Source organism: Lolium perenne, chromosome 1 (genome assembly GCF_019359855.2).
Source record: "Lolium perenne isolate Kyuss_39 chromosome 1, Kyuss_2.0, whole genome shotgun sequence".
In the NCBI taxonomy this organism is placed as follows: Eukaryota; Viridiplantae; Streptophyta; class Magnoliopsida; order Poales; family Poaceae; genus Lolium; species Lolium perenne.
In genome coordinates, this window is record NC_067244.2 from 83,002,262 (window position 1) to 83,020,306 (window position 18,045).

The 18,045-nt window shown below is 40.6% G+C and overlaps 1 protein-coding gene across 2 annotated transcripts; it reads right to left on the minus strand.

Annotated features, from left to right (window-relative positions):
• Positions 1-417: 417 nt before the first annotated feature.
• LOC127303594 (transcription initiation factor IIF subunit alpha) lies at positions 418-8,876 on the minus strand. Of its 2 annotated transcripts, none has more exons than XM_051334313.2 (9): positions 8,559-8,876; positions 6,915-7,073; positions 6,536-6,687; positions 4,322-4,689; positions 3,389-3,504; positions 2,204-2,329; positions 1,879-2,088; positions 1,572-1,772; positions 418-822 (listed from the first exon to the last, which is right to left on the minus strand). In XM_051334313.2, the coding sequence occupies exons 1-9, from the start codon at positions 8,730-8,732 to the stop codon at positions 727-729; spliced, it is 1,602 nt and encodes a 533-aa protein (XP_051190273.1). In that variant the 5' UTR covers positions 8,733-8,876; the 3' UTR covers positions 418-726. The 2 variants fall into 2 exon arrangements, with proteins under 2 accessions (XP_051190273.1, XP_051190269.1); XM_051334309.2 differs by having other exon boundaries at positions 1,879-2,091; positions 8,559-8,875.
• Positions 8,877-18,045: the final 9,169 nt, after the last annotated feature.

The following is an 18,045-nucleotide window of genomic DNA, read 5'->3' on the forward strand; positions in this document are numbered from 1 at the left end:
ACAAAAGATAACCAACATTGTATGTCATGCAACTATAGACATCCACGTCTACACCTCCAAAGTTATTGAAGCACTACAACCAATGCATTGGACCAAAGCTTCAGTCATCGACTTCCAGATAACTGACTACAACCCATGAAGGAACGGGTAAATAAACCATCCATGTCCTTCCGATCAATGCCTACCACATAGACGAGGCGAAGTGGTGATGACTTTTTTTTTGAACAGAACGAAGTGGTGATGACTTAACCATAACACCAAGACAACTTAACCAACCCTACCTCGGTAGACAAGTCAGCAGGAGGGCCGTTTCTGTCACCAAAATGAACCTGCTTTACTCAAAGAGCACCGCTATCTTTCTTTGGGTGTTTGGCTGTTTGCAACAACAAACAGGGCCAGAAGTGCATAATCATCATGTGTGCAGCTGCGATCAGGCAGTATAATGTTATTTCTAACCAATCATTTGAGCGTGCTCGCCTAGGGATCATCAGGCCACAGTCAGATGATTACAGCCACGGACCAAATACAAAAGAACTCTACCAGAAGATCACAACATACTAACTACTGTATCATTATTTGATTTCTATAAGCAAGCTACAATAAAAAAAGTTCAGCATACTCAAGTCAGAAGACCAGATTCATTCAATGCAGTACAAAGATATTATGTTCATACAGAACCGAGGGAGGTTCTTAATGAAGGAATTCAACTTGAGTTTGTTGAGCTCTTCATTTCTTATCCTCTCTAAGGACGACGTAGTTGTGGCCATTCGTTTTCTGTATCTTCGAAATTTTCTTCAGAATTTCAGCAAATGCATTCTTGTCCTGCAATGGAACACACTGACATCAAAGAAAGGCATCGAGCTGACAAATCAACATTGGAAAGAGCATGTCTGACACTTCCGATCATAAAAAAGGACTAACAGCTAATGATTACAGAATGCAACCCAATTATGCCATCCATAAGATTTTTTTATGAAACTTAAAGCTCCGCCTAGCAAATTACATCAAAGCAACATCTTCCCTTTCTGGTACTACTCCCATTATTTTCATAATTAGTACTGCCAAAATTAGAATAGTGATAAAGGTGGGACAGAAATTAGCGCAATATGAAGAATGATGTTGCAGACCGTGGGCACACTTCTCCACCCATGTGCCAGCCAGCCCCAGAAAATAGCAAGCCAAAGCATGCAGCAGTAACGCTAGATGCTAGTGACATGTTGCAGACTGTCCAAGTCTGAACGCCAACCACGATAGCTTTGTTCCTATTTTTCAAATTTCCAACCAACAGTTCCCACTTCCCTATTTAAAATTAATATTAACTGTCGATAATAAGAATTTGGACTATCCCTTGAGTCCCATCCAACCGCCAACATTCAAGAATTGGAGGTAGCTTCATGCATGACAGTTAACAAACAATAATAAAATCCCTCAACAATTCTTACGAGTTCATGCAGAGTAGGAGTGGCTAAAATTCTTAATTTCAGTGGTTAGAACAGTGATGCATTATCAGTAGTACAATACAATGTCACAGCTTTAGTTTGTTGTAAATCAGTAAAGCTGCAGAAGCCTACCTCTGGACCTCGTAGTCTAGACTTAAATCTGGATACTAAATCTTGTGTAGTGACTGGAGCCACTGCAAGAAGAACAGTCCTGATCTCATCCTCTGTCACAGGAGATACATTGGCACTGGCAGTTTTTGAGGAAGCCGTGGCCTTTGATGTAGGTTTCGAGGAAGATGGTGCCTCCTCCTTGATGCCTGATGGTTTGGTGTCCTACGCAAAGAACAATCACTTTAATACTAATCTAAAAGGAGCATACATGTCCATGGCAATTAAGGTTTGGCCTTTGTTTAATGTTAATTGAACCGAGTTTACTTACAGATTCCACCTTTACTTTCTTTGAAGCTGTACCGCCAGATGTTTTTGCATCATCACCACCCAATTTCCTCTTTTGTTTGGATTTTGATGCAGGAGGCGTGCTACGGGCATGTCCTGATGAAGGTGTGGGTTTAGCTGGGCTGTTGTCAACAGGTTCATCTTTCGGTTGATCCTTCTGCTTAGGAGCAAGCACTGGGGATGACTCATCGTCCTGCTGATAGAAGGGAATAAAAAAAAACCTTGTCATAAAAAGAAGCATGCTTTCCTGCGAACAATGCCCTTGTAATGGAAACAAATAATCAATCTCCACAACAACAAACTGTTACATCATCGTCTTCATCATCCTCATCGGCGTCTGACTCATTTTGTCCAGAAGCACGCCCAAGCAACTTCTTTAATTCCTTTCCTGACTTGCTCAAACCACCTTCTTCTTCTTCATTGTCATCATCATCCTGGATGTAGCACAATCGGAATATCAGCAGTTTGCTCTTGAACAATGATAATCGTTAACAGCATATCTGCTTCGATTAAATTAACAAACCAGCATCCATAGGCAGGTAATAACTTGTAGCTTTTACACAATAGCGTTCATAGACGAATGCACTTGCAGATCTTGAACATATTTGTTAGAGGTGGATTCCCATAATTCTTGCTAGCACATATGCTCAGATTCTCTTAGTGAAGATCCTAGAATAGGAATCTTAACAAAAAGCAAAGAATCTTACCACTATTAGTTTGTACTACCCTGATAATGAGCATCCCATTTATCACTTCGTTCATATTTTCATTAGTTTGTCCTATTCACGTGGATTCCTATCATTGCACTTGCACCAGACAAGCATTATCATTATGCATGCTAACAGGCATTGGCAGCTAGTATAACAAGTACGGGAAAATTTATTTACAAATGTTCTCACTTGTTATAGATATGTTCACACAGAACTAGAAAAGAGAACAGAACTGGGGATAACTAGAAGAGTATGCTACGAAAACGAAATACTAAATGAACTCGATTTATTGCTTGATTGATAGGATACATGTCCTCTCTTGTAAGAGGGATGAATAACTTGGCTTCTAAGGAAATAATGCTAAGCATTCCAACTGCTCAGATCGTATCCCCTAAGTGGATAACTAAGGCACACGAAAGTGACATGTGTGAATCTAGCAAATATTAGTGGCACATTTATAAAAGCATACTTGCTGGTTACATGTTTAACCTTTATGAACCATTTCAAGCATTCCCAACTAAGAAATTCCTGACATCAATTTTCACTACTGATTGAACATTTTTTATAAGAAAATAAGAAAGATCTTACTCCCAACTTAGATTTGTACATGTTTTTAATTCGTACATATTTCCAAAAATAGTCTATATATTCCCAAACTTAGAAAATCCTGACATCAATTTTCAGTATTTATTGAACATGTTTTATAGAAGTATAAGAAACAATGCTAAAAGGTACAAATCTAAATTCATCTATATTTCAACAAATAGTGTATATTTGCACAACCTGCTTAATTTCAGGTGGAGCAGGAATTTCAGGAGCTAAATCTGCCCGCTCCTCTGGGTCGATATCCACAGCCTCATCATCATCAGTGAATGTTTCTTCATGCTCCCAGTCATCCCCTGAAAAGGCAATTCCCCCACTATAATGATCATGACATATAGGCAGTGTTGATATTTTCTTAGCAGTGTAAACCTTTTGGAATAGATGTCTGCAACAGAGCAAACTGAATCTCAATGTAACGGTTTGGCCATGTAAGGTATAGTGTTTTTAGAGGAACACATGGATTCCTTTAGCATGAGCACAATAGCAACAACGCTAGTAGCCACATAAGATAAATCAGCAGGAGAATGTGGCATTCACACTAGATGGTCATGCAATAACTAATTCAACCCTTAGCCACAAGTAAATGCGCTACTACCATTACTTGCTTACAATCCAAGGGGTGAATTCAACATTGCAGTTATTGGAAGAGAGAATAACACTACATCTTAACTTAATTTGAAAATATGAATAAAAGCCAATTGAAGCATTATTTTTCGAGGCCATCTATCTAATATATAGTGCAAATGGCATGTATCATGTAAAGAAAATCAACAGACATGGGAAAGCATATGCTTCATATATAGAATGAACCTTGTCGTAAAAATGTTAAAATAAACTATTTTAGAATACTAAAATCTCATATGTAAGTGTATGGCAAGTAATCTTATTCACATTACCAAATGTAATTCTAATGTGATCATATTATGCATTAAATTAGAGACAAGGGATCATCGAATAAGCACTAACAAGTTAAAGCTCCAATAAAAAATAAAAAATGCAATGTGAGCAAACTATGAATAAACTTCAAGTTATGCAGTGCTAAACTGTGGAATGTGAATAGAGTTGTCTGCCAACTACAGTAGAATTCTGATACAATCAAAATTGAGAACAGACCTTTCTCAATGTCATCATCCAAATCAAAATCTAAATCTTTTCCACCTTCCTCGTCGTCATCCATGCCCCTCTTAGAGAGCCCAAGCCTATCTTTGCGATCAGCTTCCTCTTCTTCATTCTCCTCACCTTTATCAGAATTATTACCGTCCTCATTGTCTTTTCCCTTCTTAGGACGAGCACCTTCTTTTTCTCCATCATTAGTAGGCTCAAGTTTTTTCATATCAGAACCGAAGGCAGCTGGGCCATTCGTAGCTGCCTTCATCATCCAACGTTCATAACCAGTTGCACTAGTCTTTCTCTTATTCATCTTCTCCTCAGCCTCTTCCAGAGTCAGTTGTTTGTACTGTGCAACTTTACTGAAGTTATACCTGATATAAGAACCAATGAAGCAACGAGCACACATTAATTCACTAAGGAAACATTTTATCAAGATTCAGCTGTCAAGCAAAAAAAATTATAATTTCGTCAAGCATTGATAAAAAAACTGCTGCTACATCCTAAAATGCTTGACATAAAATATCATTCAAGAAATTAATGGCTTAAAGGAAAAAAAAGAATAATAATAATCTAATCATTTGCCAAGATCGTGGATAGATTGGCACCACCCGACTGCCTCCTGCCCCGATCGCTAAATCCTGCTTTTGACCCTCCCTCTGAAACATCTGGTACGTGCACACACATCAGCCATCTGCACAGATGCTTCTATCTGCAAGCACATGTTCAATTCCACAAAGCACCGGCGAGTGTATAAAATGGCCATGGAACGAGCACAGATTGCACAACCACCACCATCGCCCTCTCTCTCTCTCTTGTCAGATGCGGCAGAGGCAACAAAGAGCGGCCGCTATGCTCTGCGTACACCACAAGTCCATTCTCGAGCGTGTCCGAGGCAGAATGCAATGGCAAAGAAATGAGAAAGCACCAGGATTGTGTGAAACTACGGTTAAATTTTTGCACACATGAAGAAGTGATAAAACATGTTAAGAGGGGTCGTGGTAGACCAAACTTGACATGGGAGGAGTCCGTTAAGAGAGACCTGAAGGTTTGGAATATCGACAAAGATTTAGCCATGGACAGGGGTGCGTGGAAGTTAGCTATCCACGTTCCCGGAACCATGGCTTGGCTTCGAGATCTTATGGGTTTCAACTCTAGCCTACCCCAACTTGTTTGGGACTGAAAGGCTTGGTTGTTGTTGTTGTTGAAGAAGTGATAAAACATGCCCAAAACCTCTGTGGGGGCGGGGGGGGGGGGGTTCCTTAAGAAATGTGGGCAGATTATTCAAAATTTGTATGGAATATGTTTTATAAATCATGAGTGGAACAGCATGAAACTCCGCTAAACCTACGCGAAACACTTTAGAGCTTGTGCAAATACTTCGTGATAACAAGGAACTTTACAAAACTTGCTGAAAATCCTGTTTTAATTTGACAGAACACAAATAAAACTCTGTGAAGCATCACTGAAACCCATTATAATTTATGTAAGAGAATCATGTAATTTGGCTGCAAACATCTACACAAATCTTTGGAGGTTATGTGAAACTTATCCTAAAGCTCATAAATCCAAAGAACTCACGTGGAACTGTTTGAATCTTGACTGAAAATTGAACAAGACTTGTCTGAAATAGCATTGGTATGCAGGTGAGATAGATAAGTTTTTAAAGTCTGTAAAGCTCGAACAAGTGTGTATACAGGGACATGAGAGGCAGAGAAAATAACACATGCATGCGATCTCACCCCCTGCAGTGCGTTCAGTCATAAGATGATGTACCATTGGGACTTGGGAGCAGCTCTAACGGCATAGTGACCACTAGCAGTTCCCATATCGTTTAATCCTTGTCTTGCCAAGGCGCGTGAAAATGACTTGACTAAGTTTGTTGCAGAAATATTCACAATATTAATTCTTTTTGTAGATGTTGTCAATTTGTATGACAACAAAAACTAATGGTCAAAGTTGCAACAATGGACACTGAAAGTCAGACACTCAAGGTTTTTACATCATTAGGCATTCTACCACCACTCTGACGCCTAAGCACCTAAGGCAGGTAGAATTTCCAAGGCACTGCCTTACCGCCTAAGTGACGCCTTAAAAACCATGGTCAGACTTGCCTCTCGTCTTTTCCTTTTTTTTGAAACCAGTATTACTAGAATCCTGAATTCCTGTTTCAGGCTAACACAATGACAAGCATAGAAAAATGTGGAACAGGTGTATTACCAGTTGCCAGCAGGAAATGCATGGAATTCCTTGCCATGCAACATCAATAAATAGTACGTAGCTGTTGCTGACTGTGATCCCTCCATATGACCTTGAAACTGATACTGACCAGTTTCATCTTCCAAAATCCATGGCTTCCTGTTGTATTTCTCCTGGGGTTTCCAAATGTAAATTCATACAGTTAAAAGGGCAGACTGCATAAACTTTATACAACTTTCAGGATTGGCTCAAAACAAATACTTCTGAAAAAAATCCAGGACATGGCACAAAAATTGGTAACGTTTGGTTCTAGCAAAGAACAATAACTATCAGTACCAATTTTGTACAGGAAAAAAATGCTGAACCAAATAGTGATGAATGATGATCCAAAAGTGAGTACCAGCATTTTATCAGTAAGCTGTCGCCCTTGTAGGCCTTCTTTATGAAGAGACCATTTGTTCTCAGCATTCTTTTTCTTTGAGAAAGGTGGTAAACCAGTGACAAATCTTCCAATAGAGAATGACTTATCTGTGGTAGCATTCGCCCGTACATTGTATTCCTGAAAGGGAAAGATTCATACTGAGGAAATCATAGTATAAATATATGAACCAGCAGCTGATCTGCCTGGATAACAGAGCACATGATCTGTGCGCTGTAAACATCACATAATAATCTAAACAATTTCCACGGAAGCAACTGTATAGTACAAATGAAGAGCCTGCATCCAGTTATGGAACTAAGCACACAGTGAGCAGCAGTGGAGCTTAGTAAGGGCCAGGATGTGTCCTAGCCCCTCACAAATTTAAAAATGACTATTAACTATTAGGTGGTTGCTATGCACCAATCAAAAGTGAGTTGTCAAATGTTTAACAGAAACTGAAACACTTCTGTGGTGGTAGACTGGCCCTCTCTACAAGTTTGGTAAAGATTTGCCGCCAACTACATGCGGTATGTCTGCATACAATATATAACAGATGCTGACAGCTTGCCCCGAAATTTTCTTGACGAGAAAGATAACATGTAGTTTCATCAGTTAGTCCACATCAGTTTCATCAGTTACTTGTAAAGGTTTTTTTTTCACCAAAACACAACTGACAATTAAAATGTTTTTTTTAAGAAAACAATCTTTTAACTTTGATATGTTCAATACAAAAGCCTGGTTTAATCTAATATTGAGTAAATTCTCAGTACTGAAATTTGTTGCAACATCAAGGTATAAGTAACAATTCCGGTAAAAGTAAAAAAAAATAGAAAAACTGACTTGTTATAACACACTTCAAGAAACATTAACAATCACTCTCATGTTTAAACTCCAACACTCCCAATTTCCCCAATTTACCATCCAAAGCTTTAGCATAAACAGATGCATCATGTAGCTTGTACAGTACAAAAGTTTAAGATCAGAGTCAGTCACTACAGGTATTCAAAGTCTTATTAATAAATGATGTAACCTAATTGTCACGACGGGTGGAGTTCTATTGGTCAAGTCCCAAATCTATTCGATAACAAAAGCAGCCCTAACATCTAGTAAAACTAAAACTAAAAAAAAGGACAATTGCATATATTTTGGTTCTTCCTTGTCAACAACATGTTCCAGCGGTCCAGGTAACATGACCTGCAACAAGATCAAGACAAATTTCCCCTTCTTAATTCTTGTTGCCTACTTAATATTTTATTGTGATTGCAACAATTTTGTGCCATGATACAAGCCAGAAAGTAAATTGAATAGGCAAACAACGCAAATCAACAAAATTATCGTGGTTATGTTATTCCTTATCCCATGAAGGTCCGAGAAATAGCAGTCGCTCGGTTCCTATAGTGCAGCGAGAACCGAGAAGAAGTAAATTCCATTCCGTGGCATACTGAGCAGCAGAGTTCAACTAGTAACCCTGAATCTCACAATCCAACATCTCAATTCCCCACCACAGAAGCCCAAGGACACGAACCACATCCGGCTACTGGAGCAACCGACCGTCGAAACCCTAGATCGAGAGCGTTGGCATAAACGGTGATCACGGGCACGCGGGAACGGACGGATCCATACCCGGATTAGGTTGGTGATGGGAGCGGAGCAGACGAGGCACCGAGCGCGGGAGAGCGCCATTTTCTTGCCGCATGAGCTGCAGAGCGTGGTGTGCTTGCACCCGGTGCCGTAGAGGTCCGATGGGGAGCCGCAGCCCTCGCACGCCGGCTTCAGCACCAGGTCTACGCTCCCCATCGCGGCGGGGCGGAGCGGTCGGCGGCGGGGCACAGACGGTGAGGTAAGGTCCCGGCGACGGACGGAATGGTGGGGATCAGTGGTGTCCGGTCCGGGTCGCGTGATTTGGAAATGTAAATGGAGAGGGGTTCGCTCTTGTTTTTTTTTTTTCAAGCTTTATCGACGAACTAGTAAATAATATATGCCGCGTTGCACCGGAAGAATACAAAATCGACCCAAAGTCGATTCTTAGCCATTTGACCATTTCCCTGGGTTGCTACCCGCAAAAAAAATACTATCTGTCTTGTTAAAATTTTATCTAATTTCAGATGTATCTAAAATTCTAGACACCCTTTAGTGCGATACATTTGAATATAGATGAACCGCTTGACATCTTTTTATGGATGGAGAGAGTACATCTTAAATATTTTCTAAGCCTTAGATAGTTTTACTGTATAAAAATCAATTTTTTATTTAAAACCTTAGGTGCTGTGGTGGGAGTGAAAAAAATCAACTTCTATTTTCTAGTTTGTCTACCCATGTAACCTCACTTTATTGTTATTTTTATTTAATCTATTACTAGTATTTTATATTGTGTATTTATATTTAACTAATGTCCGGAGATTTTTTTTTAGTCTAGTTGGTCTATATGGGCAGATTTTGTAGGAAGGGGGCAGTAAATTAAACAGAATCAGCCATGATTATGCGTCATGGTTCGTGTGCGGGAAGGAGACGGAGGAAACCATGACATAAGGGTCTCTGGTGTTTTCATCGGAAATTGAAAAACGTGCAACTGTTTCACTTTGTGGTGGCTACATTGTAATTTTGATTGATAACAAGGGCAAGGAAGAAAACGGACGAAAATTCTGCGAGAAACCTTACTTCCTTTATTGCTAGATATAGGGCATATCACCCATCATAATTTCAGCCACACAGACCGATACATTAACTTCCCAGACTGAAACCTCATATGAATTACAAGATTTACCTAAGTAGGCTAAAACACAAGCTCGTACTTCCGACCTAGAGAACCAAGAGTGTAATGGGATTTTAAGATCATCAATTGAGGCTGCCACTTGGGAAAATCTTATCCACGCTGGTTCATTGCGATAGATAACAATTCCTAGTCGGTTTCAAACACCGCTCGAATTGCGCCAACCTCCGCGGCTGCATCAACACCTTGTTCCAGAGCATGGAATTCAACAGCAAAAACATCATATACTACTTCCGTTTTTCCATCCCTAGCAACAACCAACGTACCCTCATATCACGAACTACAACTCCCTAGGTTGCATGTGTCTTACCGGTGTATAAGCAACCTCATAATTGATTTTCAGAAAATCCTCTAACGGCGGACACCAGAGTTATTTGTTTAGTATACTTTTCTTCTTACCCTTGCTAAACATATGTAGGTATTCGCCGGCTTAACTTACAAGCCGTCAAATTACATCCTCAGTTGTAAGGGTACATTGCACCTATATGTGGTTTTGGTAATTAATGACAACCCCTATAGACTAATATTTTCATTGAGTTTATATGAAGGAATATTCCATAGGTACTACTTGTAGTCCATGTGTTGGATTCAAGTATGGATGCCATGAAGATAAAAAATATACCTTAAGTATTGACATCAAGATCATCGATTTGAAGACGTATATGTGATATATGAAAAAGAAATGGAAATAAAGTTCTTATGTGGAACTCAGTATTAGCCATGCTCTAACTTATGTGTTAAGCAATGAATGATCAAGATAATAATAGAGCATGAGAAGATACAAGATTTACCAATACAAAGAGTGAAGAATAGATTCAAGTTTGGTCAACACATGAAGCATGAAGAATGTGCCACGTGAAGTCATGTGGTATCTTTTCATGGGCATGCATCAAAAGTGAGATCTCATATAGTCCATGAGAGGATGACATCAAGTGGTGATCGTCATCAAGGTTGAGTTGGGCAAGTTCAAGTTGAGCATCTCAAGAGTATCATATGCTTGAAGCTTCCGTCCATTTGGTGGTAATAGACATGTGAAGATGTGCATCAATGGAGCTTTCCCATCATGGTGTATGGGGAAGCATTTGTGAGTCTTCACGAAGCAACAATGATCAAGTGAGGCATTCCGACTTAAGTGGAGTTTAAAGAGTTATCATCAAGATCAAGCGGGATGCGCAAGACAAAGGTATGGTCTTCCTAGGTTTTCTTTTACCGGTCTCAAGGTGGTTGTTGGGAGGCCGGATTATAGGATAGATAACCGCACTATCAAGATGGGCTTTCGGTTGGGTAACTTGATCACATCATCTTAGGGAGCTCAATCCTTTGCATACTTTGCATATCCCTATTGCTTCTTGGTGTTTCTCTGTGTGACGTTCTTGAGCTTGTTGCTAGCTTTACAACAAGCCCAAGTGATAAGGGGTTGCCCGATCTTCTCAGTAAGCGACGGGTGGTGATGAACACACGATGGTAGCAGCGGATGGAATCGATGATATGAGGAGGATAACTTGTATGACGCCGACGAAGTCTCTCGATTGATTCATGTCGCCAGTGCAACAGCTCTCAACCCTGCAAGATATTCGCAACTCCACACACTTGCGCACGTAGCCGCCGACCACGAAGCGGTAGATTGCAATCTTCTAATCCCCAATGGAACAGCAGATCACACAAACTTTCAGTAGCATAAAACTCCAGATCGCAACGAATTGGAGAGTAGTATTCAATAGTTTTGCATAGCAAACACCTAAGAACTAGGGTTTATCTTAAACGTGGTCTAAGGCAACTAGGGGGCGTCCTGGGCACTTATATAGGCGTCCGGGACGACCTCTGGTCAAAAAGATACAAAAATAACCGACCCAGAATAGATCTGGTCGAGACAGACTCAGACTCGGCCGGTCTGGAATCTGGTTGACCGGGCCTGGGACCGGATGGTCCGGTTTGGACCGGGTCTGGGACCGGGTGGAAACCGGACTAAGCGTCCAGGCTCCCTGGATGTTGGCCCGGTTGGCACAAGTGCAAAACCCGGTTTTGACCGGGCCGATCTGGCGGGGAATCCGGCCGACCGGGGCTGGGACCGGGTGGCCCGGTGCCACGGCCGGTCCGACCGGCCCTGACGCCGGCCTGAAGACGTCCTCCTCTCGCGCATTCCTCCCGCTCCTCCCTCGCGCGTCCATGGGATGTCTTCATGTCCAGCTCCATGTCCAGCTTCACGTCCATCTTCTGGTCCAGCTGCTCCTCTCCTCCTCGTGCGATGCTTGCTCCCTCCTCATACCTGATCATACATAAGTAATAGGACTTAGGCAGTATAAAGTTCTCATCGATCAAAGTATCGTTTAGGAACAAGTTCACCTGTTGTTTAAGTAGCTTCGCACGAGCTCGTGTTATTGGTCCAATCCTAACTTCATTGGACTTGAGCTTCACAGCAGGATCATCTTCTTGTAATGACGGAGGTAGTAGTGAGGTAGGGATGTCCTCATCACCAAGTTCATCGAAAACGGAATCTGCATGCATCTTCTATTGCGTTTTCGAATTTGGACGTCTTTAGCTTTTCTTGACGGTGGGAGACCCCCTCTCTAAAATCATCTAAAAGTATTCTGTGAGGAGTTTCAATATTTCCAACAAAATTGGTTTCATGACAATCGGAGTTTGGGAGTATTTTCTGTTTTTAAAAGAAAAAAGAAAAGGTTTTGGCCTGAAGCAGTCCGGCCCACTGATGGCGTGTAACTCACACGTTCGTTGGGAACCCCAAGAGGAAGGTATGATGCGCACAGCAGCAAGTTTTCCCTCAGAAAGAAACCAAGGTTTATCGAACCAGGAGGAGCCAAGAAGCACGTTGAAGGTTGATGGCGGCGGGATGTAGTGCGGCGCAACACCAGAGATTCCGGCGCCAACGTGGAACCTGCACAACACAACCAAAGTACTTTGCCCCAACGAAACAGTGAGGTTGTCAATCTCACCGGCTTGCTGTAACAAAGGATTAACCGTATTGTGTGGAAGATGATTGTTTGCAGAAAACAGTAGAACGATGTGCAGAGATTGTATTTCAGTAAAGAGAATTGGACCGGGGTCCACAGTTCACTAGAGGTGTCTCTCCCATAAGACGAACAGCATGTTGGGTGAACAAATTACAGTTGGGCAATTGACAAATAAAGAGAGCATGACCATGCACATACATATCATGATGAGTATAGTGAGATTTAATTGGGCATTACGACAAAGTACATAGACCGCCATCCAACTGCATCTATGCCTAAAAAGTCCACCTTCAGGTTATCATCCGAACCCCCTCCAGTATTAAGTTGCTAACAACAGACAATTGCATTAAGTATTGCGCGTAATGTAACTAGTGACTACATCCTTGAACATAGCACTAATGTTTTATCCCTAGTGGCAACAGCACATCCATAACCTTAGTGGTTCTTGTCACTCCTCCAGATTCACAGAGGCATGAACCCACTATCGAGCATAAATACTCCCTCTTGGAGTTACTAGCATCAACTTGGCCAGAGCATCTACTAATAACGGAGAGCATGCAAGATCATAAACAACACATAAGCATAGCTTTGATAATCAACATAACAAGTATTCTCTATTCATCGGATCCCAACAAACGCAACATATAGAATTACAGATAGATGATCTTGATCATGTTAGGCAGCTCACAAGATCCGACAATGATAGCACAATGGGGAGAAGACAACCATCTAGCTACTGCTATGGACCCATAGTCCAGGGGTAGACTACTCACACATCACACCGGAGGCGACCATGGCGGCGTAGAGTCCTCCGGAGATGATTCCCCTCTCCGGCAGGGTGCCGGAGGCGATCTCTGGATCCCGAGATGGGATCGGCGGCGGCGGCGTCTCTGGAAGGTTTTCCGTATCGTGGTTCTCGGTACTGGGGTTTTCGTCACGGAAACTTTTTATAGGCGAAAGGGCAGGTCAAGAGGCGGCACGGGGGCCCCACACCACAGGGCCACGCGGCCAAGGGGGGGCCGCGCCGCCCTAGGGTGTGGCCCCTCCGTGGCCCCTCTTCGTCTCTCCTTCGGACTTCTGGAAGCTTCGTGGAAAAATAGGCCCCTGGGCTTTGATTTCGTCCAATTCCGAGAATATTTCCTTACTAGGATTTCTGAAACCAAAAACAGCAGAAAACAACAACTGGCACTTCGGCATCTTGTTAATAGGTTAGTTCCAGAAAATGCACGAATATGACATAAAGTGTGCATAAAACATGTAGATAACATCAATAATGTGGCATGGAACATAAGAAATTATCGATACGTCGGAGACGTATCAGCATCCCCAAGCTTAGTTCTGCTCGTCCCGAGCGGTAAAACGATAACACAGATAATTTACGGAGTGACATGCCATCATAATCTTGATCATACTATTTGTAAAGCATATGTAGTGAATGCAGCGATCAAAACAATGTATATGACATGAGTAAACAAGTGAATCATATAGCAAAGACTTTTCATGAATAGCACTTCAAGACAAGCATCAATAAGTCTTGCATAAGAGTTAACTCATAAAGCAATAATTCAAAGTAAAGGTATTGAAGCAACACAAAAGAAGATTAAGTTTCAGCGGTTGCTTTCAACTTGTAACATGTATATCTCATGGATATTGTCAACATAGAGTAATATAATAAGTGCAATAAGCAAGTATGTAGGAATCAATGCATAGTTCACACAAGTGTTTGCTTCTTGAGGTGGAGAGAAATAGGTGAACTGACTCAACATTGAAAGTAAAAGAATGGTCCTCATAGAGGAAAAGCATCGATTGCTATATTTGTGCTAGAGCTTTGATTTTGAAAACATGAAACAATTTTGTCAACGGTAGTAATAAAGCATATGTATCATGTAAATTATATCTTACAAGTTGCAAGCCTCATGCATAGTATACTAATAGTGCCCGCACCTTGTCCTAATTAGCTTGGACTACCGGATCATCACAATGCATTGTTTTTACCAAGTGTCACAAAGGGGTACCTCTATGCCGCCTGTACAAAGGTCTAAGGAGAAAGCTCGCATTGGATTTCTCGCTATTGATTATTCTTCAACTTAGACATCCATACCGGGACAACATAGACAACAGATAATGGACTCCTCTTTTATGCATAAGCATATAACAACAATTAATAATTTTCTCATTTGAGATTTGAGGATTGTTGTCCAAAACTGAAACTTCCACCATGGAACATGGCTTTAGTTAGCGGCCCAATGTTCTTCTCTAACATATGCATGCTTAACCCTATGGTGGTAGATCTCTCTTACTTCAGACAAGACGAACATGCATAGCAACTCACATGAAATTCAACAAAGAGTAGTTGATGGCGTCCCCAGGACACCTGGTTATCGCACAACAAGCAACTTAATAAGAGATAAAGTGCATAATTACATATTCAATACCACAATAGTTTAAAGCTATTTGTCCCATGAGCTATATATTGCAAAGGTGAATGATGGAATTTTAAAGGTAGCACTCAAGCAATTTACTTTGGAATGGCGGAAAATACCATGTAGTAGGTAGGTATGGTGGACACAAATGACATAGTGGTTGGCTCAAGTATTTTGGATGCATGAGAAGTATTCCCTCTCGATACAAGGTTTAGGCTAGCAAGGCTTATTTGAAACAAACACCAGGATGAACCGGTGCAGCAAAACTCACATAAAAGACATATTGAAAACATTATAAGACTCTACACCGTCTTCCTTGTTGTTCAAACTCAATACTAGAAATTATCTAGACCTTAGAGAAACCAAATATGCAAACCAAATTTTAGCATGCTCTATGTATTTCTTCATTAATGGGTGCAAAGCATATGATGCAAGAGCTTAATCATGAGCACAACAATTGCCAAGTATCACATTACCCAAGACATTTATAGCAATTACTACATGTATCATTTTCCAATTCCAACCATATAACAATTTAACGAAGGAGAAACTTCGCCATGAATACTATGAGTAGAAACCAAGGACATACTTGTCCATATGCTACAGCGGAGCGTGTATCTCTCCCATAAAGTGAATGCTAGGATCCATTTTATTCAAACAAAACAAAAACAAAAACAAACCGACGCTCCAAGAAAAAGCACATAAGATGTGATGGAATAAAAATATAGTTTCAGGGGAGGAACCTGATAATGTTGTCGATGAAGAAGGGGATGCCTTGGGCATCCCCAAGCTTAGACGCTTGAGTCTTCTTGATATATGCAGGGGTGAACCACCGGGGCATCCCCAAGCTTAGAGCTTTCACTCTCCTTGATCATGTTGCATCATACTCCTCTCTTGATCCTTGAAAACTTCCTCCACACCAAACTCGAAACAACTCATTAGAGGGTTAGTGCACAATATAAATTGACATATTCAGGGGTGACACAATCATTCTTAACACTTCTGGACATTGCATAATGCTACTGGACATTACTGGATCAAAGAAATTCATCCAACATAGCAAAAGAGGCAATGCGAAATAAAAGGCAGAATCTGTCAAAACAGAACAGTTCGTATTGACGAATTTTAAAATGGCACCAGACTTGCTCAGATGAAAATGCTCAAATTGAATGAAAGTTGCGTACATATCTGAGGATCATGCACGTAAATTGGCTTAATTTTCTGAGTTACCTACAGGGAGGTGGACCCAGATTCGTGACAGCAAAGAAATCTGGAACTGTGCAGTAATCCAAATCTAGTACTTACTTTTCTATCAACGGCTTAACTTGGCACAACAAAACACAAAACTAAGATAAGGAGAGGTTGCTACAGTAGTAAACAACTTCCAAGACTCAAAATAAAAACAAAGTACTGTAGTAAAATAACACATGGGTTATCTCCCAAGAAGTTCTTTCTTTATAGCCATTAAGATGGGCTCAAGTAGCTTTGATGATGCACTCGCAAGAAATAGTATTTGAAGCAAAAGAGAGCTTCAAGAGGCAAATTCAAAACACATTTAAGTCTAACATGCTTTCTATGAAGAGGAATCTTGTAAATAAACAAGTTCAAGAAGCATAATGCAACAAGCGTAGAAAGATAAAACAAGTGTAGCTTCAAAAATTTCAGCACATAGAGAGGAGTTTTAGTAACATGAAAATTTCTACAACCATATTTTCCTCTCTCATAATAACTTTCAGTAGCATCATGAGCAAACTCAACAATATAACTATCACATAAAGCATTCTTATCATGAGTCTCATGCATAAAATTATTACTCTCCACATAAGCATAATCAATTTTATTAGTTGTAGTGGGAGCAAATTCAACAAAGTGGCTATCATCATATATAGGAGGCATATTGTAATCATAAAAGAAAATTTTCTCCTCAATGCTTGGGGGACTAAAAAGATCATTCTCATCAAAGCCAGCTTCCCCAAGCTTAGAATTTTCCATAGCATTAGCAACAATGGTGTTCAAAGCATTCATAGTAATAACATTCCCATTAGCATGCATATAAAGTTCCATGGGTTTTTTAATTCTCTCTTCAAATACATCATGTCCTAATTCAAGATAAAGTTCATAAAGATCTCTCATATTTTTGTTGTTTTCCATTATGCTTAACTAGTGAAATAAAAACATGCATGATATTAAGTAAAGTAAAACAAGTAACTAATTTTTTTGTGTTTTTGATATAGCAAACAAGATAGCAAATAAAGTAAAACTAGCAACTAATTTTTTTTGTATTTTGATTTAGTGCAGCAAACAAAGTAGTAAATAAAATTAAGCAAGACAAAAACAAAGTAAAGAGATTGAGAAGTGGAGACTCCCCTTGCAGCGTGTCTTGATCTCCCCGGCAACGGCGCCAGAAAATATGCTTGATGGCGTGTAACTCACACGTTCGTTGGGAACCTCAAGAGGAAGGTATGATGCGCACAGCAGCAAGTTTTCCCTCAGAAAGAAACCAAGGTTTATCGAACCAGGAGGAGCCAAGAAGCACGTTGAAGGTTGATGGCGGCGGGATGTAGTGCGGCGCAACACCAGAGATTCCGGCGCCAACGTGGAACTGCACAACACAACCAAAGTACTTTGCCCCAACGAAACGGTGAGGTTGTCAATCTCACCGGCTTGCTGTAACAAAGGATTAACCGTATTGTGTGGAAGATGATTGTTTGCGTAAAACAGTAGAACAAGATATTGCAAGAGATTGTATTTCAAGAAAGAGAATTGGACCGGGGTCCACAGTTCACTAGAGGTGTCTCTCCCATAAGACGAACAGCATGTTGGGTGAACAAATTACAGTTGGGCAATTGACAAATAAAGAGAGCATGACCATGCACATACATATCATGATGAGTATAGTGAGATTTAATTGGGCATTACGACAAAGTACATAGACCGCCATCCAACTG

Excerpts from the sequence above, each read along its gene's own strand:
- LOC127303594 (XM_051334309.2), bottom strand. The coding sequence starts at position 8,732 with ATGGGGAGCGTAGACCTGGTGCTGAAGCCGGCGTGCGAGGGCTGCGGC. Across the intron at positions 4,690-6,535 it reads GCATTTCCTGCTGGCAACTG|GTATAACTTCAGTAAAGTTG; the intron begins GTAATACACCTG and ends TTCTTATATCAG. Across the intron at positions 2,092-2,203 it reads AGGATGATGAAGACGATGAT|CAGGACGATGAGTCATCCCC; the intron begins GTAACAGTTTGT and ends CCCTTCTATCAG.